Below are 26,142 nucleotides of genomic sequence, written 5' to 3' on the forward strand. Positions count from 1 at the left end.
CATTCCCTTGAAAATAGGGGCACTTGGAGGGTCTGGCAACCTCTTATGGATCTTGGAGCCACTAGAGTCCGAGCGTGGGGGGGGGGGCAACCTGTGACCCTCAGTGAAGTTTCATGAAGATAGCAAGGAGGGGAGATAAGTCAAAAGGAGATGACAGAAAACAGAGAGAGAGAGAGAGAGAGAGAGAGAGAGAGAGAGAGAGAAAGGTCAAACAGAAAGAAAAGAGGGTGCCCCACCCACTTTTACCTCCAGCCCCACCCATCAATGGCATATGGCCCCTGACAGACTTTGCCTAAGGGACTGTGGCCCTCAACAGAAAAGCCTCCCCCCTGCACTATAGAGATGATTTTAAAAAGCATGAAATAAAATCCCTAAAACGCAAGGTGCACTTCCAACGGGGACATGACACAGTGGCTCCCATTCCAACTATACTTTTAAAAAAATAATAATAATAAATTCTTGAGCTGGAAAGCAAGAAGGCAGCATCTTACTTGTCTTTTTCCTCCTGGGGTAACGCTCTCCAAATAAGCTGATCAAGTCGCCTGTTAATGAAAACGCAACAGTTTCTCAGAGCGCAGTAAGTGCACTTAACGAGATTAAATAAAACGGAACGCTCCATTCTTTTTAAAATAGGGGAGGGAGACCTGTGGCAAATTTGTACTCTGAGAGGCCTTAAAAAAGAAGTGTCAAACTGTCCTCATCGGCCAACTATGAAATTCAAAATTATCCTCTGAAAGCAAAGGCATCAGGAAAACATTGCTTTTCACAATAACAATGTGACACAACCAGGAACGTGGAAGAATGCAGGTGAATTCCCATTGTAGCCTGCACAATGCTGTTCCATTGGGAGTTCCGTCCAGCACAGAGTAATATAAACAAGCCACACAGCTGATAAAACATTATTCAGTTAGGAATGATGCCGGCTTCACATATAACACACAATGGCTCGGTCTACAGATGCCCTATGTAATCTGAAGGTGCTTCTACTCATGCATGGGGTGGAGGGGGCTGGAATCTGCATTGCACATCGTTCTAGTGGGACAATTGACCCTCAAGGAGCTGAAGCTGGGGTGGGTGGCTTTCCAGGGTCTCAGACAGTGGTCTTTCCCATCTTCTCCTACTTGGCCATTTAACTGGACATACCAGGAACTGAACTTGCATATGCTCTCCTACTGAGTCATGGCTTTTCCTTTCGATTTTATCAGTCTGGTAGCAAGCTGCTACTCCACTAACAGGATATGTGGTGGTTTTCTACTGAAGGCCTGCTGAAACAATTAAGTGCCACCTTGTAGGTAAACCAACAAATCAAATCATTCAACGGGATGCGGAACCTGTGGCCCCTCCATACGCTGCTGAACTAAAACTCCCACAATTCCTGGCTGTTGGCTGATGGGAGTGGAGTCCAATAACATCTGGAAGGCCGCAGATGTTCTCCATCCCTGTGGTAAAAAAAGAGATACCAAGAGGACCGCAGCCTGCAGAATGGCAGTTTCTGGGAGGTCTGTTCCCATGAAATGGGTTTGGTGAAGAGCCCTCAGGTGCAGCACAGCTTCCCCGGAAGGAATTTGGCAGCAATCCTGAACTAACCCCGTCTCTCTCTGAACCACAGATGCGTCCATTTGGCAGTCAGGGGCCAGAGCTACGACAGCATGCCAAGGGCATTTGTGCATTCCAGGGTATAATGAAGCATTCCAGGATAATTTTTGTGTCACATACTCAGATTCCCTAATTTATTCACAGGCATAAAATCTGACAGCGCCGGGATATTTATTTCTGAAGGGAACATGTTGCTGTCTGTTAGCCACCTGCTCCTTTTCTTATGCCTGTGATTATTCCAAACAATAATTCACTGTAGCTTTAAGATCTCTTTGTTTCGGGGGTGGGGTGGGGTGTCATTCACTGCCCAGCAGAAAATATTCTCCTTCTTCCTGGAAGGTATGGCATTATTGTTACTGCCAGTTTTTGCTTCAACTAAATATCATGCTAATAGCGCCTGGGTTATTTATCGAGGAGGACGAGTTAATGTCATGCGTCCTTCTTCATTAAAGCTTTTCTGTGCAAAGACAAATTGGGCAATTTGGCAGGCATCAAATAAAACTTTGACCTATCGCGATTCAGAAACTTGCGCTTCAACCCCTGCAAATTCAATTTGCAGAAATATAGTGTACCATTCGTGGCGTAATAGACAAGCCTGAACAGCTGCTGTGAGAGACATTTAGAGTTATTGCTCGGTCATTTGCAAACAGCTCCATATTGAAATTTGTCCTCTTGATATTCCAGCTTGGAGAAGTCCCATAGGGAAAACAGTAACTGTTTCAAATATATAATGCTATTTTACAGCTGAAGGAATTCAAATCGTACAGTTGTCTTCCCCAAAAATGCCAACCAATCCCAGAGTGGAGCAGAAAACACATTTCTATCTTGAACAGCAAGTTAAAAACTTTGAGGAAGATAAATGCATTATTTCCAAGTGCCTAAAATCAACTCTATGAATAACTAATGGAGTATTAATAAATATTAATGGCCAAATGTATCTTGCATATTGCATTTATTTATGTCCTGGTCTTGAAAATGTCAATTAATAAAAATACTCTGTGTGTGCAAGAGTAGACTTGCCTTTCATACACTTTGATTGCTTCTTGCAACTTCTTCTTATAAGCATCAAGATCCACTGCTTGAGGATTGATCAGCGTGACATATTTCTTATTGTTGCTCACATGGGCAAAGGGGAGAACCTGCCGCAGAAACACAGGATCAGGCCTTTAAAACTTGTCACTGTTAAATTCTGAAGCATGCACAGCCATAGAATGTATTGAGTCTAACTAGGCTAAGCAGGGAACAAAAACAAAGCTTTGAATGTGGCTAGCCCACAAATCCCCAGCACATGTGATTGTTTACCTAGCAATTATAGGTACGCTTCCAGGGGGCAGGCCGGGGGATTACAATAGAAAAAGGCAGTTAACAAATTACAATTTAGCTAAAAATAACCCTAAGCCAACAAGAAATAAAACAGTAAAATCCAAGCAGCTTTAAACAGTAAAGAAGCCTTTCGCAAGGGCTGACATGAAAACAAAGTAGACACCAAGCAGTCCTCAGCCTGGCTAGCTCAGCTGGTTAGAGCATGGTGCTGATAACGCCAAGGCTGCAAGTTTGATCCCCATATAGGACAGCTGCATATTCCTGCACTGCAGAAGGTTGGACTAGATGATTCTCAGGATTCCTTCCAACTCTACAACTCTGTGATTCTCTCTGGGGACAGCATTTGACTCCCCTCACATTCAGATGGTGAGGGCACCCAGAGGAGGCCATTTACTGAAGACCTCATGGGAAATATAAAATACTACCAAAATGCTGCCAGGTGTCTCTGTGATTCATACAATAACAATGGGCTAACTTCTGTGTAGGGACGCGGGTGGCGCTGTGGGTTAAACCACAGAGCCTAGGGCTTGCCGATCAGAAGGTCGGCGGTTCGAATCCCCGTGACGGGGTGAGCTCCCGTTGCCCACCTAGCAGTTCGAAAGCACGTCAAAGTACAAGTAGATAAATAGGTACCGCTCCGGAGGGAAGGTAAACGGCGTTTCCGTGCGCTGCTCTGGTTCGCCAGGAGTGGCTTAGTCATGCTGGCCACATGACCCGGAAGCTGTATGCCGGCTCCCTCGGCCAATAAAGTGAGATGAGCGCCGCAACCCCAGAGTCGGCCACAACTGGACCTAATGGTCAGGGGTCCCTTTACTTTACCTAACGTCTGTGTACTGCTGGGTTTATTACCACCCCACATTAACATACCACTGCAAAATTAAAGCAGGAGTTCACTCTACAAGCTCATTGTAACTATTATGTCTCAACCGGTGTCTCTGGGTGCTTATTTTTCTTCTTCCCTCCACATTCCCTTTGTGCCATATCTACTAGATTTCTGTAAATGGCAAAACGCCGCTAGATGAATGTGGTGCCCAAATAAAGAATAAAGCTAACCAAATGGAAGGCACTTAAGTCCCTGCCGTTTAACCATTTGCACAGAGAGAAGACTCCCTGGAAAAGACCCTGATGTTGGGAAAGATGGAGAGCACAAGGAGAAGGGGACGACAGAGGATGAGATGGTTGGACAGTGTTCTCAAAGCTACCAGCATGAGTTTGACTAAACTGCAGGAGGCAGTGGAAGACAGGAGTGCCTGGCGTGCTCTGGTCCATGGGGTCACGAAGAGTTGGACACGACTAAACGACTAAACAACAACAACAAACCTAATAGAACGTCACAAATGCAGCATAAATCGCACAACTCAATTAACCAATAATCAGTAAAAAACTATTATAATCTATAAAACACTAATAACAAAACAGGAACTAAAAAACAAGCTGAACATCACAATTACAGTAAAATCAATACGGCATTTATAATCAATAAAACAACATTAACAACTTTAGCTAAATAGCAACTAAAGAAATAAGCTAAGCGCTGTTAAGGTGGTTGTTCTTTAAAGCACTTTAGAAACCACACTGAAGCCTCAAGAATTCAGGGATCCCACAGAGCTCAGTCTCTTTTCCAGGCTGGCTCACCAAGTGCAAAATGTTGGCGTGCCTGTGGCTGCGCATGCAACCTAAGTGACCCAGAGTCAGTGTTTGAACATAAGGTGTTAGTACACTGCCACCTATTGGTAAAAAAGGAGGAAATGCAATGAAATGAATCCTGGACTGGGAAAAGGGCAGAACAACAACAACAACAACAACAACAACAACAACAACAGGAGAGGGGGTGCTGACTACAAAAAGGTGTGTGAGAAACTGTAGAATTGTGAGGGCAGAGGTGAACTTCACTGGTGGAGCTGCAAAACTCACTAGCGCTCCCCCCAGCCTATATCTAGTAGCCTGGGGGCAACCATTCCCCCCACAGAATGCCCCTTGAATTTATTATTTTGGTCACAGACCAGTTCCAGCCCACATACAATATCAAGGAAGTCATAAAACACAATAGAGATACATATGAATTTGCAATTAGGTATAACAGGGACACTACAGGTATAGCAACAGTTAAAAAATATATAAATTAAAACTTAGTCACTAACATATAACCTAAAATTATCATTTAAGGCCTTAATTATTATGATAGCACAGCTTGTTCCCTAAGTTTTATGGCAAATGCACAGAATTTGGCTACCCTTAACGTGGTCTCAGGATCCTTGTCCTCTACCAGGAATTTTAGACATTGAAGTTCGGATTCATTTGGAGATTTTTGCATAGAAGGGGTGATAAATACCGAGCGTATATTCCCGTAGAAACGGCAGCGTAACAAGGCATGAGAGACTGTTTCTACCTCCATCAAGCTGCAGGGGCAGACTCGTTCCACATATGGTTTACCCTCGAATCTGCCCTGCAATAAGGCAGATGGCAGCACGTTGAATCTAGCGAGGGTAAATGACCGTCTGTATTTATGCCCCTTGAAATTTCGGGAAAGGGGGGGAGAGAATGATGGCCATCGGCACAGAGATGTCAGACATGCGAGCTGAAGCATTGATTCATTTCACTCCCATGCCCTTGCCCTCAAAATGGGGCTGTGAAACTTTGCAGGAGACTGGCACTGCATCAGAAACAGCATTAATCCAAAGCAGAAATGAATGTAAACTTTTCTCAGCAACTACCGTATTTTTCGCCCTATAGGACGCACTTTTTCCCCTCCAAAAATGAAGGGGAAATCTGTGTGCGTCCTATGGGGCAAATGCAGGCTTTCGCTGAAGCTTGGAGAGCGAGAGGGGTCGGTGCGCACCGACCCCTCTCGCTCTCCAGGCTTCAGGAAGCTATCAGCAAGCCTGGGGAGCCCGCGGGAGTTCCCGCAGGGCTCCCTAGGCTGCGGATAGCAGCCTGCTGCCCAGAGCGCGGGGCGCACTGAACCAGAGCGCCCTGCGCTTCGGGCAGATATCAGCAAGCCTGGGGAGCCCACGGGAGTTCCCGCAGGGCTCCCTAGGCTGCAGATAGCAGCCTGCTGCCCGGAGCGCAGGGCGCGCTGAAGCTGCGGCTGGGGGGGGGTATTTTTTTTTTCTTTATTCCCCCCCCCCCCAAAAAAAAAACTAGGTGCGTCCTATAGGGCGAAAAATACAGTAATCCCTTTCCTAAAACTGTTGTTTATTTCAGGTATGTACACTGAAAACTCACACGGTATCAGGATGGCTTTAAACAATGTATTCCTGTTGTGTTTTATTATTTTCCTGATATTGTAAGTGAGCCGAAACTGGTCTGTGACCGTAATAATAAAATTCAATTCAATTTGATGGCTTTAAAAGAGGATTAGACAAATCACTGAATCATAATTGGAAGGGACCCAAGGGTTATCTAGCTCAACTCCCTGCAATGTAGGAATCTCAGCTAAAGCACCCAATAAGACTGTCAGCAATGCCTTAAAAAGTTCGTCTTCTCTCCTAACTGACTTCATATGCCCCCAGGCAGTCACATCTGATTGGCTGCATAGCATCTTGACATCATGAAATTGACTAGATGATTCTCAATTGGCTGGGATCACACATGTGACCTGATCCAGAAAGGAGGAACAGCACAAAAGAGATAAGGATGGCAAGAAATATAGGATTGCGAAGGAAAGGAGAATATCCTTGCCATTTAAGGGTTTGCAGTGAAATATTTCTGGATGCTCTCTTATCCCCTTCAACAGTCCCAGATATCAAAATGGGAACATACTCAACACAACCTGAATCCTTGCTTGATTCAGAGTCACACTGTTAATATGGAGTTTCCCCAGAAACAACTAAGAGACTTACATCATCAAATACTCTTGAAACAACATGTTTGTCTAGAATCGGAATGTATTTGGTTGTGCGAGGAACAGCTGTCGGGGCCAAAGCATCCATTATGGTGAGTCGCCTAGCAACCAAACCATGAGTCTTCAGCCACTTAGCGGAAGGGATATCTAAAGGGCTTTTTAAAAGACAGAAGGGAAAAATAAATGAGACACTGAAACCCATTCAAAAATACCCCTCCCCCCTCCAAAAACAAGTTCATCAAATCTACTTACTCTTTATCTATCTTTTTATCTTGTGTCTTCTCTGCAGCGGGCACTTAAAAACAAGATTATTGAGTCATTTCACATGCACCAGTACTGGGAAACAAACAGTCAGAAACACAGGGTTGCCTAGAGCAGTGTTTCCCAACCTTGGGCCTCCAGCTGTTTTTGGACTACAACTCCCATCATCCCTAGCTAGCAAGACCAGTGGTCAGGGATGATGGGAATTGTAGTTCAAAAACAGCTGGAGGCCCAAGGTTGGGAAACACTGGCCTAGAGTATAAGGTCCCGTCTGCACTATGCATTTAATGCAGTATCATACCACTTTAAATAGCTGTGGCTTCCCCCAAAGGATCCTGGGAACTGTAGTTGGTCAAGGGTGCTGAGAGTCATTAGAAGACCCCCTATTTCCCTCATGGAGCTACAATTTAAAGTGGCATGATGCTGCCTTAAATGTACAGTGCAAAAGGGGCCAAAGTCCCAAACGAACCAAGACCAAAGTTAGAAGGGCAAGGGCGAGGCACAGGCACACCAAAGAATAGATGGGAAACCGGGCTGCTCTGCCCAGGTGACAGGCCCAGGGCCCAGTGAGCTGATGGAATGGGTTAGGCTATTCTGGAATTTGGGAGGGTAGCACGACACTTGCAGCCTTCTCTCTGCAGCCATGACTGGCTCACCAGGGAGGGGCAGCCAAACGCAGATCAGGAGCACACACCAAAGAAACGCCCAACAACATTCTAGTCCTTGTTTCCCCCCCTGACAGCATGAAAGCACGCCCGCCACTGCATTTAACGTTACATTAAATGCACAGCAGGCAGCAGCACTGCTAGCTTTAAAAGAAAACAGAAGTTAATACTGAGCACAGGAGGACCCTGTTTTAACAAAAACCACTGTACACGGAGAGAGAGGGTTCAATATTTAAGCTTTAATCCTTCCCTCCCCCATAGGCAATTAAAATGACATCTTACCCACCTGCTCTTAGAAACCTTCCATGGGCACCAAAGGGAGCTTTCCCCCATAAGGGTGGTTTTCATGGGATATTGGATGATTTGACAGGGGGCGATCCCACCAACCTGTCCAAGTTGGTCTACAGGGGGCAGGAGTGGAGATAAAGATCTGGCCCAGCAGGCCATAAACGTTCCCCACCGCTGGCTCAGAGGAATGAAACATGGCTTCTGCACAGCTTCCCCCTGCATAACTGCCTCAGGACCCACTAGGTGATGGAGGAGAGGGTTTCGTTCTCTCAGGAGCAGAGAGTGCAGTTCAATATTCAGTTAACTGGATATTCCATGGACAGGGCTAAGGCGTGCAGAAACAAATGGCGGCCTAAGCATTAATAAAAAGGGCCATAGCTTACTTTTTCTTTCGGGAGATCCTCTTTCATTTGGACTTTGTTCAGAAGGCTTTCCTGTATAGCGTTGCGTCCTAAGCATGCTGCTCCTTGTTTGTTCTGCAGAAAGATGTTCACAAACACACACAAGCAACTTAATAACAAACCAGAAGTCTGCTTAGATTCTGAAAAGCAAAAAGAACTTTTTAGTGCCTTCAGCCCTTTAGGCAAGAACTGCCCTGGAAACCTCCCCACAGACAAAATGCACAGCCTCCATAATTAATTCTCTACACATTCCCATTCACTATGTGACTCAGTTGAAGATATAGCTGCTTCTGGGCAGAGTTGGGACCACACTCATAAGCTTCGAATATGCACTTTAAAATCTATATGCTGGAATTTTGACATTTTGATTTTGCATGCCAAGAAAAGGAGGCAAATCTAGCTTTTAGGGAACAGGGCCATACAGCCATTTTCAAAAAGATAACAGGTCAAATGAGTTTTTCTCCCAGAGTTTCTACTTTTTAATGATGTGTTCAAAATGCGAAAGGTTCAGATATAGAGTGCAATCCTACGTTAACTTACCTGAGAGTAAGTCCCACAATACTTAAGGAAACTCACTACTGAGTACAGTATACATGAATAGGATTGTGCTGTTCAGGAAGACTCCATTCATGGTGTTATCCCAAAAAATTACATGAATTTCCCACTTAAGAAAAGGCACTGTGTTTCCTTGCGAATCGGAATAGCACTGCTAATTCATTCAAAACCCTGATTTTGTCCAGTTTTAGATGTTTCAGATAATCAGAAATCAGGATGCTGTTGAGCATTATAAAATTGCATTGTACCTTCAGATTTTCATGTCTCCATGCCATAAACTTACAGGGAACTTTCCAGACTCTCATCCCATTGACATCCACAGAACCCCTTTCTACACTGGAGAACTGAGGTCAGCTCTTCGCAGGCCGAAGGGAATTCCTTTCCGCTTCAAACCAACAGGACATGCAACACAGTACACGCAACTAGAAGCAACTAGAAGCAGGATTCTCTTTTTGCCCCACAGCAGGTTAATAAAGGGAGGGTTGGCAAAAGAATCATTGGAAGGATCAATGGGGACAGATCCCACTGCTCAGGATTTTTTTTTCCAACCGAAACTTGACAGAACCCAGTTTCGTCACCTCTCAGGTAGGCGCCATTGCTATTCTAAGAGAATGAGAGGGGTGTTCATGGTGAGTTCTGGCACCTCTTTTTCCAGAAAAATAGCAGTGGCACTGCTATATCCTCATAGCTGTTCACAAATCTGCAGATTTCCCACTGCAATCTGATACAGAAAACAGCAAACCACCTCAATATATATATTTTAGTGTCATTTTAAAAACACAATTATATTTATTTTTGGTGAAGGGACCACAATAATGAGGCAGACTGGAAAACAAATAATAAGAGACACACATGCGTGCGCGCGCGCGCACACACACACACACACACAGAGAGAGAGAGAGAGAGAGAGAGAGAGAGAGAGAGAGAGAGATCCATTTTAGACTTTAGTTGGAACTTTCTCCATGCTAGTCTTGTCTTTTGAATGTAGTTTTGAGAGGACTGCATTTCCATGGTCTGTGCAGCACCTAACACTTAATCTGGTGTTAAACCATGTGGAAGAGGAGGTTTCATATTCAAGATGTCAGAGACGGGACATGTTTCACTGAGGAATCTCCACAATCTGTTTTACCTGCGTATAAGGCTTTCTTCCTTCTGGTTGGACTTTCAGAGCGACCCTGACGTCCATCTGTACCAGGTTCTGGCGAAGCCGTTGCAGGCTCTTCAGAGGCCCAATATGGCCTATCTGGAGATGGGGGATTCAGTCCCTCCCCGTGTGTGGTTGCTGCGGATGCAGCAAAAGGCTGCCTGCGATGTCTGTTTAAGAAACAGGCAAGTCACTACCTGCGCCGAAGCAAGCACACACATACACACACCCACATATTTGGGAGAAACCGCTTTGAGAAGCCTGAAATAAACACACATATTGTATTCAACTAGGTTGGGGTTTCCCCAAACTTGGGTCTCCAGCTGTTTTCGGACTACAACTCCCATCATCCCTAGCTAGCAGGACCAGTGGTCAGGGATGATGGGAACTGTAGTCCAAAGACAGCTGGAGACCCAACTTTGGGGAACTCTGAACCAGGTCCTAGTCAGAGTATACCTGTTGAAATCAATGAATCTGTTAGTCGTGTCTCTTAACTTCAAAAGGCTTACTCTGAGTAGGACTAGCATTGAATACCACACTGTGTTTCTACATCTTGGTGTGCCTCATATGAACCAGCACTTGATGCTCAAAAACTGGCATAGAATTCTAGGTCTTGGACAACCGAGCTGCACCTAAAGAAAAGCTTAAGAGTAAGCATAAGATCAGCAACCACACATATTTCCATTTGGAATCCAAGGAACCTGACTCTGCTATGAGCTCCTTAGAGCATTCTTTCCAAGATCTGTTTCTCCATGCGCAATCAGTCTTGGATCAATCTGCATGAAACCTTACTAGTGTTCAAAAAAACAACAACAAGCTTTTGTATGTGGATGAAACACTTCTCCACGACAAAGTAAAGGATGATGCAGGGAATCATCACATTTGTATTCTTTGGCCTTGGGTTCTCCACTTGTGGCAACATGGACCCCTCTGATTGGTTCAACAAGATCTGGCATTTGCGTACCACCACTGAAGCCACATTTAGCACAGCTGTGGTGGCTCACAGACACAAAAGGAGCAGCAGCTTTTGGGTTAATCCTTTGGCAGAGAATCATCCTTGCGATGAGAGGAATGAAATTTACCAACATATAGAGGGGAACACATTATATTACCTACTGAAATGGATTTCTTAATGTAACGATGAGGAAATGGTGGCCCTCCAGATATTGTTAGACAACAATTCCCATTGTCCCTGAATGTTGGCCAGGCAGGCTGCGGCTGATGGGAGCTAGAGTCCAAGAATATTTGGAGGGTCACAGGTTCCCCATCCCCACCTCAGTGTTGTGAAGATGAGCACTTTATTTTCCTGTTCATATTTCCCTCCCGATATAGACATACTTATCCTGACGGTCTTTTGCTCCATTAAACAAATCCATCAATATGCTGTCAGTGTAAAAGGTATGTATTGTCTTCAGTTCTTTTTCTCCTCTTTCAATCTCTTTCTTTAGTAGATATATATCCTCACACTGCCAAAATGATAAAACAGTGACTGAAATTAATTACGAACCAGTTCTAAACCAGATACCAAACCTACACAATAATACCAAGGGGGGGGAGTTTTATTTATTAATAGAGCCATATCCCATCTTTCAGGACAAGGTGGTTTGCAAAACCCATGATAAAACATATGAAACAGTAATTTAAAATAGCAATTTAAGCCTACAAATAAACCTCTTTAAAATTAGCACTAAAACCACAGAAAGCCACATTAATTGATAAGAATAATGAAACACAGATGAAAATAAAAACATATTGAGGGTCCTTTTAGCAGTCATGGGGGAGGAGGGTTACAGGCACATCATGGGCAAGCATCTTTAATTGATACGGGGCCAGTACAGAAAAGGCCCCATCTCTGAATCACTCAGCCTAGTCTCTCTTAATGGCAGGTAAGAGAGCAGAATTCAGACAGCTTCCTAAGGCAGTCCTTCAGGTAACATGGTTCCAAACCACTGAGGGGTTAAAGGACAAAGCCAGCACTTTATAAACTATGCCAGAAACAAATAGGCAGCCACTATAAGCCGTGCAGAACAGGTGTAATACGCTTTGATTGTTGGTCTCCTACAAACCATTCTTGCCTCTGCATTCTGTACTAACTGGAGTTTCTGAACCATTTTTAAAAGGCAGCCCCCACATAATGCATTACAGTAATCTAGCCAGGATACAACCAGAGAATGAGACACTAAGGGAAAGGCTACTTCCTCTGGTTAAGGGTAGAGGTGGAAAACCAGCCAATTTTCTAATCCAGTTAAGATTATACATAAAAATATATATCCTGCAGGAAAAAAACCTCACGCTTGAAAGTTAATTCAGCTTCATCCTTTACTATAGCTACTGATGTAATAACGTAACTATGATGGATGATCATGGAGATACATTCTGCTGCAAATCTAAAATCCCATTACTGCACCCTAAGAATTATTATTGAATTATTTGTCATTCATCTTTCTGATATATAATTCCCCCACACTCTGATAACACATCCATTTCTTATTTTTTTCCCATTTCATAACTAATGCACTTCCCAAAGGTGAAGTAAAAACATAAACCTGTCATTCCAGCAACCTTCCTCCTCTTACCAGCGTGGAGGGGTATGAAATGGAAATAGCCATAAAACAAAGGGTGGAAATCCACATCCCTGTTTCAAAGCCCCTACAGCAAAAAAAAAAAAAAAAAAGACTTGCCTTGAGAGTTTAAGCTGTGCTCACTGCCAAGTGAATGTAAGAAAACACCCGACTTAGACAGCAGCCAATTTTAGCATATATACAAGTTTGTTCTTTGTAGATGTACTAGAGCTTATTAAAATCAACACATGCACACGCCCTTCAGCCAGGCTATTTATCCTTCCAGTGACAAGGCTACTTCTCCTTTCATTCAGTACATCTGCGCAGGATATTACACAGAGTTAACAGCAAGCATGAGCATCATCAGACACCTGTCAAAGCCCACACCCCAGCAAAGAGATCACTGCTAACAGCTCATCAGGTAGGAGACCCAGCAAGTGGGGAGAGGGGTAAGAAACCATATTGGTTCTGCCAGTGCATTTGCACTGCACTGACCTTCCCGCCACCTCAGCTCTCTGCCTCCCAGTAAGAAACAGAGACACATCTGCCAAGTCTTAACCCCAAAACCCTTGGGCACTCATCCTCCTTGCTGTTGCTTCCTGTTCATCTGCTTTCTTCAAGCAATGACAAGAACAATGAGAAAGGCAGCAGAGGCCTCCGCTTGCTTTGATCTCTCCTCCTGGGCAAGGGGTGTGCAGACTGGGCCCAAAAGGAGATCGCGAGTGGTGATCATGGCAAAGAGACTGGGACTGGCTGGATGAGGAAGAGTGCTGGGCACCGCCCACCGAAGAACCCTCCAGGGAGGACATAGAAGAAGCAGGCTTAGACCCAGGATGGTGGTGGTGGGACACTGGGGAGCAGACTGAGGAAGGAACGAGCTGGGAGGTGCTATAAGCAGGAGGTATGAGCAATCAAGGGGGATCAGGAGAAAGAGGCCCTTCCAGGGCAGGAGGCTGAGGATCTCAGTGTGAGCACAGACTTAGATGGAGGGAAGTCAGAGGTTACCCCCGCTACCCAGAAGCAGGACAGTCCCAGTCCTGCCTGCTCCCCCTCCCGGCACCCCGCTCACGGAGAGTCCTGCATGTTACTGAGCAATGGACCAGACAGGCCCAGAGAAGGAGCCCACCCCAATGCCTCAGTCTCCATCTGCTTGGGAGGAATCCAGAGTGAGAGGCTAGAGGGGAAAGGCGGGGCCAGTGGTCAGTTTCAGCAACATCTACAGCTAAATGAGAGGATCCAAAGGAACTCTGCTGCGTTGTTACATTATGTGAAAAATAGCTAATTGCATTTCGTGACTCAAGTTCTTTCCTGCCCTGTGGATGACCTGGGCTTGCCTGACAGCCCCCTGACATTCACATATCTTACTCTAGGGTCCCTCAACATCTGGCACCAAACACCAGTATTCACAAGTGCCCTTGAAAATTAGGGCTCGGGGGACTCTCCCACAAAGGCTAAGATTTGGCAGAGATAAGCTGTCAGCTAATCCTCCTGATGAGGCCTGGGTTCTGGTATATCCATTTTGCTTCTCAAAAATGCTTTTGAACCTTCCGTTTTATGCAGACCCGATTAAGAACTTTGTGCACTAACCAATTTCATCAAAAGTTATTGTACAGCCTCCTTGGTATGAAAAAGAAACACCTTAAAGTCTTCATCTTAACTTTTACTAAAGACTTGCCTCAGAAGGTTTTGGAGCATCAGGGTCTCTCAAAATAATATGATAGTAATGAAACCGTCCACCTGTCTCACTGGCCAATTCATTTAAAAATTTATTCGCTCCGGTATCATCACAGTTAAAGGAAATAGTGTGAATTGGAATGTTCCGGTGAAGCTGGAGCTGGTCTAGAATTCTATCGGGGGGCTAAAAGAGAGAGAGAGAGAAATTAAATGTATTGACACAGAGATATTAACCAATACACACTGCAGAACAAATCAACTGGCTTCAGATTATATCTTCTTGAGGAAGCATTAACACCTTCTGTGATTTATACCATAACAGACAGTGATTGAACTACAGGCAATCATCAAAACAAAAAGGAAGCTTAATTCCACTGGCTGAGTGTGGCATCCTGGGGATCAAAGTTCTCATTCAGAAGGCTCTAATTTGCTATTTCAGCATCTTCACCCAACAATCCAAACACTGAAGGAATCTTCAGGTTGATCTTGCTCCTGTGGGGTCCACAAGGCTGGCAGAACCAGCATTGATTGTGCAGTATGCCCAGCTAGTTTCCCAAACTGGGTATGACATCTTCCCAGGTAAAAAAGTGTCCCTCTATCTCCAGGACATGGATTGCAGCTCCTGCCACCACACTGAGTCTCCAGCCTGAGACTGCAGCTCCTGCCACCACACTGTCTCCTTAATGTTTGCTGTGCTTGATAAAGCTATGCTTTCCCATAACCAATACCTTCCCCCCACCACTGCAGCTCCACTCCCCCAGCTGGTCCTCCCTAAGCTCCTTGAGCCATTTCTCCTTCCTTATCAACCCTCCACTCATATATGTCATTGTTTCTCCCATTCCAACTGTCTTCCAAGACCATAATCAATGCTGCTTTCTCTACCCAGTACCTACAACTGTTTTTCTCTCCCTACAACCCCCCTCCCCCAAGCTGCCTGCCCCAGTTTTCTCAAGAACCTCCTTTCCCATCTACCCAAAAACCTCAGCTTTTGGACCCTCCTACTCTGGGCGCTGGAAGATCATGCTTCCTCTGTTATTATGCGTCCTTCACCATGTCCTCTTCCCAGACTCTCATGGTCCCAATGTCTGTCTGGAACAAAAGATGGTGAGGACACAAAGATATGTATCTTCCTTGAACTGACTCAGACTTGTCTCAGTTTGGCCAGCCCTGCTCTACATCAATGCTCTGCTTTGTCATATAGCCAGTGTTACATCATCATACTGCCCTGACATGTCTTACTTCTACCATAGATACCTGGTCAGGTCTCCCATCAGTGAGAAGATAAATGGCTTGAGTGTCACTATCAGAATAGGCAATCTGAAGTGCTTTCAGGGTATTTGTAGAACTTCCAATCTAAGCAGTCAACAGAGGGGGAAAAATCAGGAGGAGATGGAAACATTAACAGCGCAAAACTTGTGAAATGGATTGTCACATCTCTTTGTCAGGTGTGCTAGTGAGAGGAACCTCACAATTTGTCCAAAGGAAAGACTTAACTCAGTCCCGGAAGTAGTCTAAATCACCTGGTGGGCAACAGTCAAAATAGATTCCTTCCAGTAGCATACTTTTATGATGAATGTATGAAATCTTTCTGCAGGAACTCTTCCCAAGATAGATTTCTGTGCTTCGAATACAGTGATACAACCAAAGGTGTTTTCACACTGATGCTAAATGCTCTTTTGAGACCCAATGGCCCACTTCAAACATCACATCCCTGGTCCAACAAATCATGGTTTTGTTCAATCAGGAATGTACTGTACACCTATGTGCTCTCTTCTTGCTCCTCCCATTTTCTGTTCCCCTTTTGGATTGGGCTTAATACAAGACTTCCTGGTTTGTCAAGACTACAGTTTGCTGTGCCGTTCAAACCAGAAACTGTGGGTTGAGTGTTCCTACAAACCAGAATCAATTTCTGGTTTGTAGGGAACACTCAAAGTTCAGTGTACTGTGGCGTCACAAACTAGGAAGTCTTGTATTGTCAGGAACATGAGGAGGAAAGGGGAGTAATAATAATAATAATAATAATAATAATAATAATAATAATAATAATAATAATTTATTTATATCCCGCCCTCTCCGGCGAGGCAGGGCTCAGGGCAGCTAACATCAAAATATATAATACACTAAAACATTAAGTCAAACAATCGATGAAAATACAGCTTAAATTAAATTAAAAGCAAAATAGAATCATATGGCTACCCATATGAATTATAATGGTGCTTAGACCTTAGATTCAAATCCTCCTTCAGCTATGAAGGTGACCTTGTGCAATCACTATATTTCAGTCTAATCAACTTTACAGTATTGCTGTGAATAAACTGGAGGTTGCCCCAGCTGCTAAGAGCATAAAATGGAAGAGGTATACAATCATGACTTCTTTGGAGAAACTGTGGGTTTAAAATGTGCTTAAGAACAATGCAGGAACTCTTATATTTAAGCTATGCACACGAGGGAACATAGAAAAGAGCACACAGACACATGCAGCACATTCCCATAGCTTGTTAGATCAGGAATGTGTTGGCTGCACCAAGAATGTCTTAAATGCAGAAGGGGAGTGGGAGAAGGTGTTACTCTTGCAAATAAAATTGTGCCTTTCAAGCCAGCTTCATAGTAACCAAAAATTAATTGAGGTGCACAGCAAAAACTTGGGTTACTCACATTTTCTTAAAGTGCTTTTTGTTCCTATATTTACCTCCAGATTGTTTACCCATAGTAGAGCTTCTTCCAAACTTTCTTCATTAACTCTAGCAAGTTTCTCCTTCCAAGCCACTGCCTCAGTGTCAAATCTAACAAAGTTAACTTTGGTTTTGTCTCTCAGTTGTTCCTGTAAGAAATGCTCCATTGAATTCTCCTTCATAGAAGAAATCTCACACTTTTTGCTGTATTTGAAAAGCAAATGACTACAGGAGTACATTTCATTCTTCTAGAAGTGATAACAATTATTTATTTTTGGAGATTGTAATTATACCTCACAGTGTTTTGAACGTACTGAATCTACCCACACACCTCAAACTGGAGAAAGTACCGTATCTTTTGCTCTATAAGACGCACCCAACCATAAGATGCACCTAGTTTTAGAGGAGAACAAGAAAAAAAATGTTTTCTCTTGGTGCAGCGCCCCTTCAGCAAAGCGGCAGGAGAAACGGAGCCCCTGCCATTTCTCCTCCCGCTTCACTGAAGGGGCACTGCGCAGAGAGGGAAAGCTGCGCAGCGCCTCTCTAGCGAAGCGAAGCCAGGAGAGCCAGAGGGATCGATCCCTCTTGCTCTCCTGGCTTCAGCGAAAGCAATGGGAAGCCTCCTGAGCACAGCGGGAGCGCTCCCGCTGCCCTCAGGAGGCTTTGGGCAGCTGTCCCTGAAGTCAGGAGAGCAGCTGCGCAGCCTGCATTCGCTCCATAAGACGCACACACATTTCCCCTTACTTTTTAGGAGGGGAAAAGTGCGTCTTATAGAGCGAAAAATACAGTATCTATGTTTTCATTAGATAGAGGGGGGGAATTGTCACTGAGTGGTAGTTAGGGATGTTAGGCATCGTTTCCCATTCCGCTCTGTAATCATCGCATGCAGCGCTGTTTCCATTTCCGCTGCTGTTTGCCTTCTACCAAAGACAGCTTTATTATTCTCGCTATCTGATGTGGTGAAATTACATAACTTACATAATGAATTATGTAAATGCCATTGTCACTATGTTATTCCAACCCCATTCATTTCAATGCAAAGGAAACACACAAAAAATGGGGGGACACACACATAATCAGTGAAATATCATTCATGAACCAAAACCAATAGCAGCAAATGTGGATCATATTGTGGATCAAATTGATTTTCATTCTGGACATAGGGATGTACAGTGGTACCTTGGTTCTCAAACGCCAAAAATCCCGGAAATAAGTGTTCCGGTTTTCAAACGTTTTTCAGAAGCCGAACGTCCGATGCGACTATTGGCTATTGTTTCCAGGGTGCCTGCACCAATCAGAAGTGCCACGCCTTGGTTTTCGAACATTTCAAAAGTCAAATGGACTTCCAGAACAGATTAAGTTCGAGAACCATGGTACCACTGGATTTGGCGCTTTTGTTTTTGCTATTTATTTTGCATTTTTGTTTTTGAGGCTTTTTTGGTTTATTTGTTTTTGTGACTGTGTGGAACCCAGTTCAGCTACTGATTGATTGACTGATTATGTGACTGTGGAAATGGATAAAAGACCCCCATTCAAACATTGACTATCATCAGTGCAGGTAAGGGAAAAAAGTAATTTTAATTTTTATCATCCACAATAATGTCTTATTTATTTTATGGTACAGTACATTATTGCTTTCATTTTATGGATCAATGTTCTCATTAGATAGTAGAATTCATGTTAAATTGCTGTTTTAGGGGTTGTTTTTAAAAGTCTGGAACAGATTAATCCGTTTGCATTATTTTCTATGGGAAAGCGTGCTTTGGTTTTGGAACAGAGTTTGAGAACCAAGGTACCACTGTATAAACAAACATCAGCAATTTCCACTCCCATTTCCACTCTCCTATTGGCAGAGCACATAGTTTGCACTCGATAAGGTCCCAAGTTTTGTCCTTGGATCTCTAGGCAGGATTGGAAAGAATCCTGTCTGAAGCACTGGGAGTAGACCAGTTAGGTGGACTAATCAATCATCTGACTTGGTATAGCTTTCTATATCCCTCTGCATGACTGGAGAAATATAGAATATGTCTTTGCACGCATTTTGTTTTACAATCCTTGCCTTGGGGAACATAGTTGTCACTCACCCGCATGAGCTGAAATATTTTCTGCTTCACCACGGGCAGTTTGTCTTTCATAGAGTGGGATGTATCAATGAGAAAATAGATGTTATCTTCAGTTACGTCTCCAAAGAGTGCTCTGCTCCCTTTTTTCAGCTCCTGAAGTCTACAGGAAAACACGTTCAATGTGAAATGAGAGGCACAGACTAAACTGTGTAAAACGCTCCCTTTGTCTTTCCTTAACTATCCTATGCTTGTAAAAACTTATCTGATAATAGAGATCAAATAGAAAAACCCAGTCAAATATTATTTTTAAAGAAAACTAAAGTCATTATATATAGGTAAAGGAAAAGGTACCACCGCCCGTACGGGCCAGTCTTGCCAGACTCTAGGGTTGTGCGCTCATCTCACTCTATAGGCCGGGAGCCAGCGCTGTCCACAGACACTTCCGGGTCACATGGCCAGCGTGACAAGCTGCATCTGGCGAGCCAGCGCAGCACACGGAACGCCGTTTACCTTCCCGCTGGTAAGCGGTCCCTATTTATCTACTTGCACCTGAAGGTGCTTTCAAACTGCTAGGTTGGCAGGCGCTGGGACCGAGCAACGGGAGCGCACCCCGCCGCGGGGATTTGAACCTCCGACCTTTCGATCGGCAAGTCCTAGGCGCTGAGGCTTTAACCCACAGCGCCACCCACGTCCCTCATTATATATACAATACCCTTTAAACGTGAAAATCTATGAAAGCTTAAAATCATACAAGAATGGGATCTAGAGTCTAGAACTCCTCTGCATTTTAAGGGGTATCAGTATGGTGTGGTAGTTTGAGTGTTGGACCAGGACTGAGAAGACAAGGTCTTTAATTTGTAGGCCACAAAGTTCACCAGAGGACACTGGGCCAATTACCACCTCTCCGCTTGACCTATCTCAAATTGAAAGGGTAAAATGAGGTTGGGGGACTATGTATTCTGCTTTGAGGCCCCTGAAGTATATTATTAATGGTAACATCATCAACATCAATTTTTTTAAAAAAATATTTATTCAATTACAGTATAAATGTATTATTGTTTACTATATAATTATTGTGTTGCTTCATAAATTCCTGATAATGTACTCATTACCATTTCCCCTTCATCTCAAAATGTACTGCATAAAAATAAATACCTGAATAGTTGACATGGCAACCTAGAGAAGCCATAGTGTCAGAGAAGGCTGCTTACCATGTTAGGTTCATTACCTCCTGTCCCTTAGCTTAACCTTTTCCCACCCATGGCCTTTTAAACTGTACTCTCACATTAATACACCTACATCAATGTGTGGGCTGCGTGTTTCAAAACAACACTTAACCAACCACTTTACTGGCGATTATTTAGAGCAAGGGTATGGAACCGATAACCATCCAGATATTGTAGGACTCCCAACTCCCATCTGCTCCATGCAGCATGGCCAATTGTCAGCAAAGATGGGAGTTGTAGACCAAAACATCTGGAGAACATCAAACCAGGAAAGGCTATAATTCAGAGAACTATGTGGGATGTAACATCACAAAAGCAGTCAAATAAAACATTTCCTGTTTGCCCAGAGTGGACACACAGGGGAATGTTGCTCCATCCAGGAGGACTTCCTGTCACACCTGGTCTTGAGCATCCTCCCCCTGTATCATAGAATCATAGAGTTGAAATAGACCACAAGGGCCATCGAGTCCAACCCCCTGCCAAGCAGGAAACACCATCAGAGCACTCCTGACATATGGTTGTCAAGCCTCTGCTTAAAGACCTCCAAAGGAGGAGACTCCACCACACTCCTTGGCAGCAAATTCCACTGTCGAACAGCTCTTACTGTCAGGAAGTTCTTCCTAATGTTTAGGTGGAATCTTCTTTCTTGTAGTTTGGATCCATTGCTCCGTGTCCGCTTCTCTGGAGCAGCAGAAAACAACCTTTCTCCCTCCTTTATATGACATCCTTTTATATATTTGAACATGGCTATCATATCACCCCTTAACCTCCTCTTCTCCAGGCTAAACATGCCCAGCTCCCTTAGCCGTTCGTCATAAGGCATCGTTTCCAGGCCTTTGACCATTTTGGTTGCCCTCCTCTGGACACGTTCCAGTTTGTCAGTGTCCTTCTTGAACTGTGGTGCCCAGAACTGGACACAGTACTCCAGGTGAGGTCTGTAGATGGGCTTGACCCTGGGAGACCCTGGGAGACCCCATAAAAGAGCTGGTCATGCAGCCATCTTCCCCTTTTCTCTTGATGCTCGTCCTCTTGTATTATCTTGATGTTTTTGCAGTGTGCTGTCTCTCAGCCAGCAGCACATGGGCTCATTCCTCACAAGAGGATGAACCCACACTTTTCTGTAACTACAAGCTAAAGCCTGCCTTCAGGATCACACTGTGGACTGAATGTGTGTAAACCTTATCACTACTTTAAAAGAAGATTTCACTGTGTCATTACTGTTTTAAGAGGGAACAAAAGGGGATTAACCAGGAACAAAGCCAATCTGGACAAGCCAGACTGGATCGCTTAACTCAAGTGATTCTCACAAATCCAATCAACTAGCTTCCTGCTATGTACAGTGGTACCTCAGGTTACATACGCTTCAGGATACATACGCTTCAGGTTACAGACTCTGCTAACCCAGAAATAGTACCTCAGGTTAAGAACTTTGCTTCAGGATGAGAACAGAAATTGTGCTCCGGCGGCGCAGCGGCAGCAAGAGGCCCCATTAGCTAAAGTGGTGCTTCAGGTTAAGAACAGTTTCAGGTTAAGAACGGACCTCCGGAACGATTTAAGTACTTAACCCGAGGTACCACTGTACATGGGAATATGTTCCGCTACAAGCTCACTAGCGTGAGTGAGGAAGGATAACATTAATCAATATATCCTCTCCTACTGTCCTCAACGTTCCCACAAACTATGCGGAGGCCTGCTTAACAAACGATATAGTCCATCTTCTGAGAAGGGGATCACAGGTTCCCCATCCCTGTCATGCAGAATACAGAGCGTTACAGGTTAGGCATGAAAATGTTGCATTTAGGTTCAGGTATGATCTCAAACCCACAGTTGAATTGCACCATAACTTGAGAAGCCATGTAAGAAGATTGAATTGATGGTACAAACATGTTCTGTAATATCTCTCTCAATAAGGTCACTCTAAATGCTTTATCAACTAATCTTTGTGTGACTTTTTTTCATATGCTAATCCAAAAGTTTTTTTAAGGCCTTGTGAAAGTTTTAAGACCTGACAAAAGTTTATAACAGTGCCCAAATATCGCACAATCATTTTTAAAGCAGACAAAAGTTATGCATTGGATAGCTTTCCCATTATGGGACGCTGCTTTTGAAAATATTGCATTAGAAAGCAATTGAACCTTAGTTCCATTTGATCGAGAACAGTCTTCATTTTATCTTCATACTGTTTGCACCTTTCCCCAGTCAAATGCATATGCAGCGTGGGCCCATCTTCCAAGTCTGTATGCAAAAACTTGTCGCAGTATTTTGCATCGATTAACTTCTTGTTAGACTCCTATACGGGCAAGACGTTCGGGGGAGAAAGTGGAGACATGATCTACACAAAGCATTGGTTAGAACATTTTAACGCTGCATTTTTATGAAGACATGGCAAACACACACACACTCAAGCTCTCTTAGGCCTCCCTGTCCAACCAAAACAGCATCGCCCCTTCCCCTGCATGGGCTTGTGGGGGGAAACTATTGTAGCTAATAGAAGACTTTTCCGCAGCCTAATTGCAACATGGGGTAGGATCACTGGCGGAGGAAGAGGAGTGTGTGGGGAGTGCACTGCCCCCGGCAGTGCAATCCTGGTAGGGTACCATCGCAGCTGTCCACCGCCCGCGCTGAGCGTCCCATCCCTGCAGGTGACGCCCCCCACCACCGGGACGCACGCCAGCCCTGCCCCCACCTGCTCTCCACCCCACCCCCCAGTAACAGAGCATGAAGCTCCGCCACTGGGTAGGATAGAGGGGGTCACCACTGGGGAAAGCAGATTTAAGTCCCCCAAATAATTCTAGGAACTGCAGTTTGCTAAGGAACTGTAACTCTGTGAGTGGAAAACTACAGTTCCCAGGATTCTTTGGGGCGGGGCGTAAGTCAAGTGTTTTAAATGCACTTTAACTGTATAGTGTAGATCCACCCTGACAAGATGCTGACTTGAACTCACTTCCTCTTCCTCCATGCCTCCCTCATGACAGCATACATCTTTAACATTCTCTTCTGCTTAGATGAAAGAGGATGTGGCGCCTGCTGCAGCACGCCAGAAGCTCTGTGGTCAGTGTGACCAAACCAGTCTAATTTACCTTCCTCTCAACTTCCCTCCCCTTTCTGCAGTTATTTTATATCTTTTTTATTACTGCATATTCAATTCAAATATATTTACTAATTTTCCCTTAAAAAGGTAAAGGTACCCCTGCCCGTACGGGCCAGTCTTGACAGACTCTAGGGTTGTGCGCTCATCTCACTCTATAGGCCGGGATCCAGCGCTGTCCGCAGACACTTTCGGGTCACGTGGCCAGCGTGACAAGCTGCATCTGGCGAGCCAGCGCAGCACACGGAACGCCGTTTACCTTCCTGCTAGTAAGCAGTCCCTATTTACCTACTTGCACCCGGGGGTGCTTTCGAACTGCTAGGTTGGCAGGCGCTGGGACCGAGCAGCGGGAGCGCACCCCACCGCGGGGATTCGAACCGCCGACCTTTCGATCGGCAAGTCCTAGATGCTGAGGCTTTTACCCACAGCGCCACCCGCGTCCCCAATTTTCCCTTATCTTCCCCTTAATTATATCTTGCTGCCAGTGTTTATATCAGTCCCAATAATGTTTTGTTTTGTTTTGTTTTTAATTGTATCTTCAAACAGTTAATAAATTTTCCCCATTCTATTTTTTTTAAGTCTCTCTTCCTGGTTTCTTATTCATCCAGTGAGTTCCACCATTTCTGCATTTTCCATCAGTTTCAGTTGCCAATCTTCCTTTGCTGGAACCACAAACCCAAAAGTTCTGGCATGTTCTTTAATCCCTCCAGAGAGATACCGACAGTGTGGATTCATCCCTGTCATAAACTAGCACAGCTGTAAACCTATGTGACAAAACTGCAGTCAAGAAAATGTACCAAAACTAGTGGATTACCTACAGCATCAGTTTGCACCGATTCATCCTGTGGCTTGGTTCTTATGTTGACAATCCCCTTTGCATGACGAAAACTGAGATCGCCAAATGCTTTTGTTATGGTCAGCTTCTGCGCTTTCAAGCCATTCTTCTGAAGCCACTCCTTGGAATTCACATAATCTTCTGCTCTTGAATCATTTACTATACCGTCAGTTTGGGCTGATGGCGTAAAAAGGTATGAATGGAATGTGCATTTGCTGACACTAGACTGACCTAATATAATCAACTCAAGCACTCTCATTTATAAAAATACATGCTTTCCTCCCTTTTACAAAGCAATACTGCTTTGTTAAAATGACCTAAGATAGGAAGACTTTGCATATGAAAAAGCAAAGCACAATGCTTTAAAAACGTAATGCCTAAATTGGGATTTCCAAATCCAGAATTTGGAAATGTAATAATCGCCCTCTGAAATCAAAACGAGTTGTTGATCAGCTTTTTGCCCTGTAAGACTACAAAGTGCCTTAATGTGCACTGTGAGAGATATAGCTTTAAGATGACCTGTAAATTGATAAGATATGGTCCTTCGAGTCTGAAAGGATTTTGAGATAATGCATCCATTTTAAACTCCCGGCGAAGACTAAGCTTGCACTTGAACCTAGATATCCTGGGTAAACTACCGGTACTCTATTTGAGCAAGGAAAGATGAAGTTTGCAGCTGATGGTATTTAAAAAAAATTGGGTGGATGATGTACAGTACAGACCGACAGGCAAGAGAAGTTTAGGACATGAGGGCTGGTAGGCCTGGCCATTCCTTGCCTCCCCAGTGCTGCTCTGCTGTTTACTCTGCAGTTTAGAAAACAGCAGTTCAGAGGCAAAAGCACACACGACACCAGAGACATAGGTATTGGCCTTATATCAAGATAAGACCATTGGGTCCATCTAGCTCAGCATTAAATAAACTGACTAGCAGCAGTCTTCCAAGATTTCAGGTAGTGTCTGCATGCATAACATGTATTCTACCAATGAGCCATGGCTTCAAGCATGCTAGAGTGGCACACTCACAATCCACACTTGCAAGAAAGATTGCAGCCACTCTATTAGGCAAACTTCCTGCAACATGCAGAGCAACCTTATCCTTTTGAGTGACACTGACTTACAATTGTCCATAATGGAATCGAGAGCATAATCATCAATGCTGCAATGCAGTCAGAATATTTTTAAAAAATAAATGTGTGTGTGTTCATAACATACCTGAAGGTAGTTCAGACTGCTCAAGCTCTATCAGAATTCTCTGAACTTGTATCAGTGCATTCCTGGCTTCTTCCATCTCCTTCCAGATCAGGTACACATCTTCTCTGACCCCTGTTCCTGAATTTTGGAGTATACATATACGATATACGATATCTTTATTGTCATTGTCCCATGCAGAACAATGAAATTGAAAAACTACATAAAACTACATAAAAACTACATAAAACTACATAAAACTACACAAAACATTCTAAAACCCCTAAAAACTCTGAAACCCCATTTTAAAATACACTATACTATAGAGACCCCTTATGCTGCGTTTAGAACCAGAATTGCATTTGCGTAGAAACTGTTTCTCAGGCGGCTAGTCCTGGCCTTTATAACCCTATACCTTCTTCCAGAAGGCAGAAGCTGAAAGAGATAATTTCCGGGGTGCGTACTATCCTGCGCTATCTCTGCCGCTTTCTTATGGCCCCTGGCAGCATAGATTTGATCTAAGGTGGGAAGAGTGCACCCAATTATTCTAGTGCAAGAGTAATGCAAGATGCACAGAAATAGAAGCTAATTTAGTTACCTACTGAGTTTCTCTGGCCTTTCATGCCCTCTGAATGCCTTTACTTTTGATAATCATAGAGGAGTCATGGGCAATCACTGCACACCTTTCAATAATATATCCAGGAAAAAACGCATTCCGAGTACATGGGAATGACTAATGCAGATGGGGGAAGCAAATC

At 44.1% G+C, this 26,142-nt stretch overlaps 1 protein-coding gene across 2 annotated transcripts in view; it reads right to left on the minus strand.

Annotated features, from left to right (window-relative positions):
* The window catches only part of VWA3B (von Willebrand factor A domain containing 3B), a 73,877-nt gene that overhangs the window by 20,257 nt on the left and 27,478 nt on the right, over positions 1-26,142 (minus strand). For both annotated transcript variants that reach the window (XM_028727845.2, XM_028727844.2), the window contains exons 9-22: positions 25,409-25,525; positions 24,180-24,373; positions 22,409-22,563; positions 19,069-19,207; positions 17,002-17,133; positions 15,567-15,665; positions 14,314-14,496; positions 11,416-11,543; positions 10,063-10,247; positions 8,361-8,453; positions 7,016-7,058; positions 6,762-6,918; positions 2,617-2,735; positions 492-542 (exon numbers count right to left, since the gene is read on the minus strand). In XM_028727845.2, the coding sequence (XP_028583678.2) occupies positions 492-542; positions 2,617-2,735; positions 6,762-6,918; positions 7,016-7,058; positions 8,361-8,453; positions 10,063-10,247; positions 11,416-11,543; positions 14,314-14,496; positions 15,567-15,665; positions 17,002-17,133; positions 19,069-19,207; positions 22,409-22,563; positions 24,180-24,373; positions 25,409-25,525 (1,795 nt within the window). The remainder of the gene's footprint in view (positions 1-491; positions 543-2,616; positions 2,736-6,761; positions 6,919-7,015; positions 7,059-8,360; positions 8,454-10,062; positions 10,248-11,415; positions 11,544-14,313; positions 14,497-15,566; positions 15,666-17,001; positions 17,134-19,068; positions 19,208-22,408; positions 22,564-24,179; positions 24,374-25,408; positions 25,526-26,142) is intronic.

Source organism: Podarcis muralis, chromosome 4 (assembly GCF_964188315.1).
Source record: "Podarcis muralis chromosome 4, rPodMur119.hap1.1, whole genome shotgun sequence".
NCBI lineage: Eukaryota > Metazoa > Chordata > Lepidosauria > Squamata > Lacertidae > Podarcis > Podarcis muralis.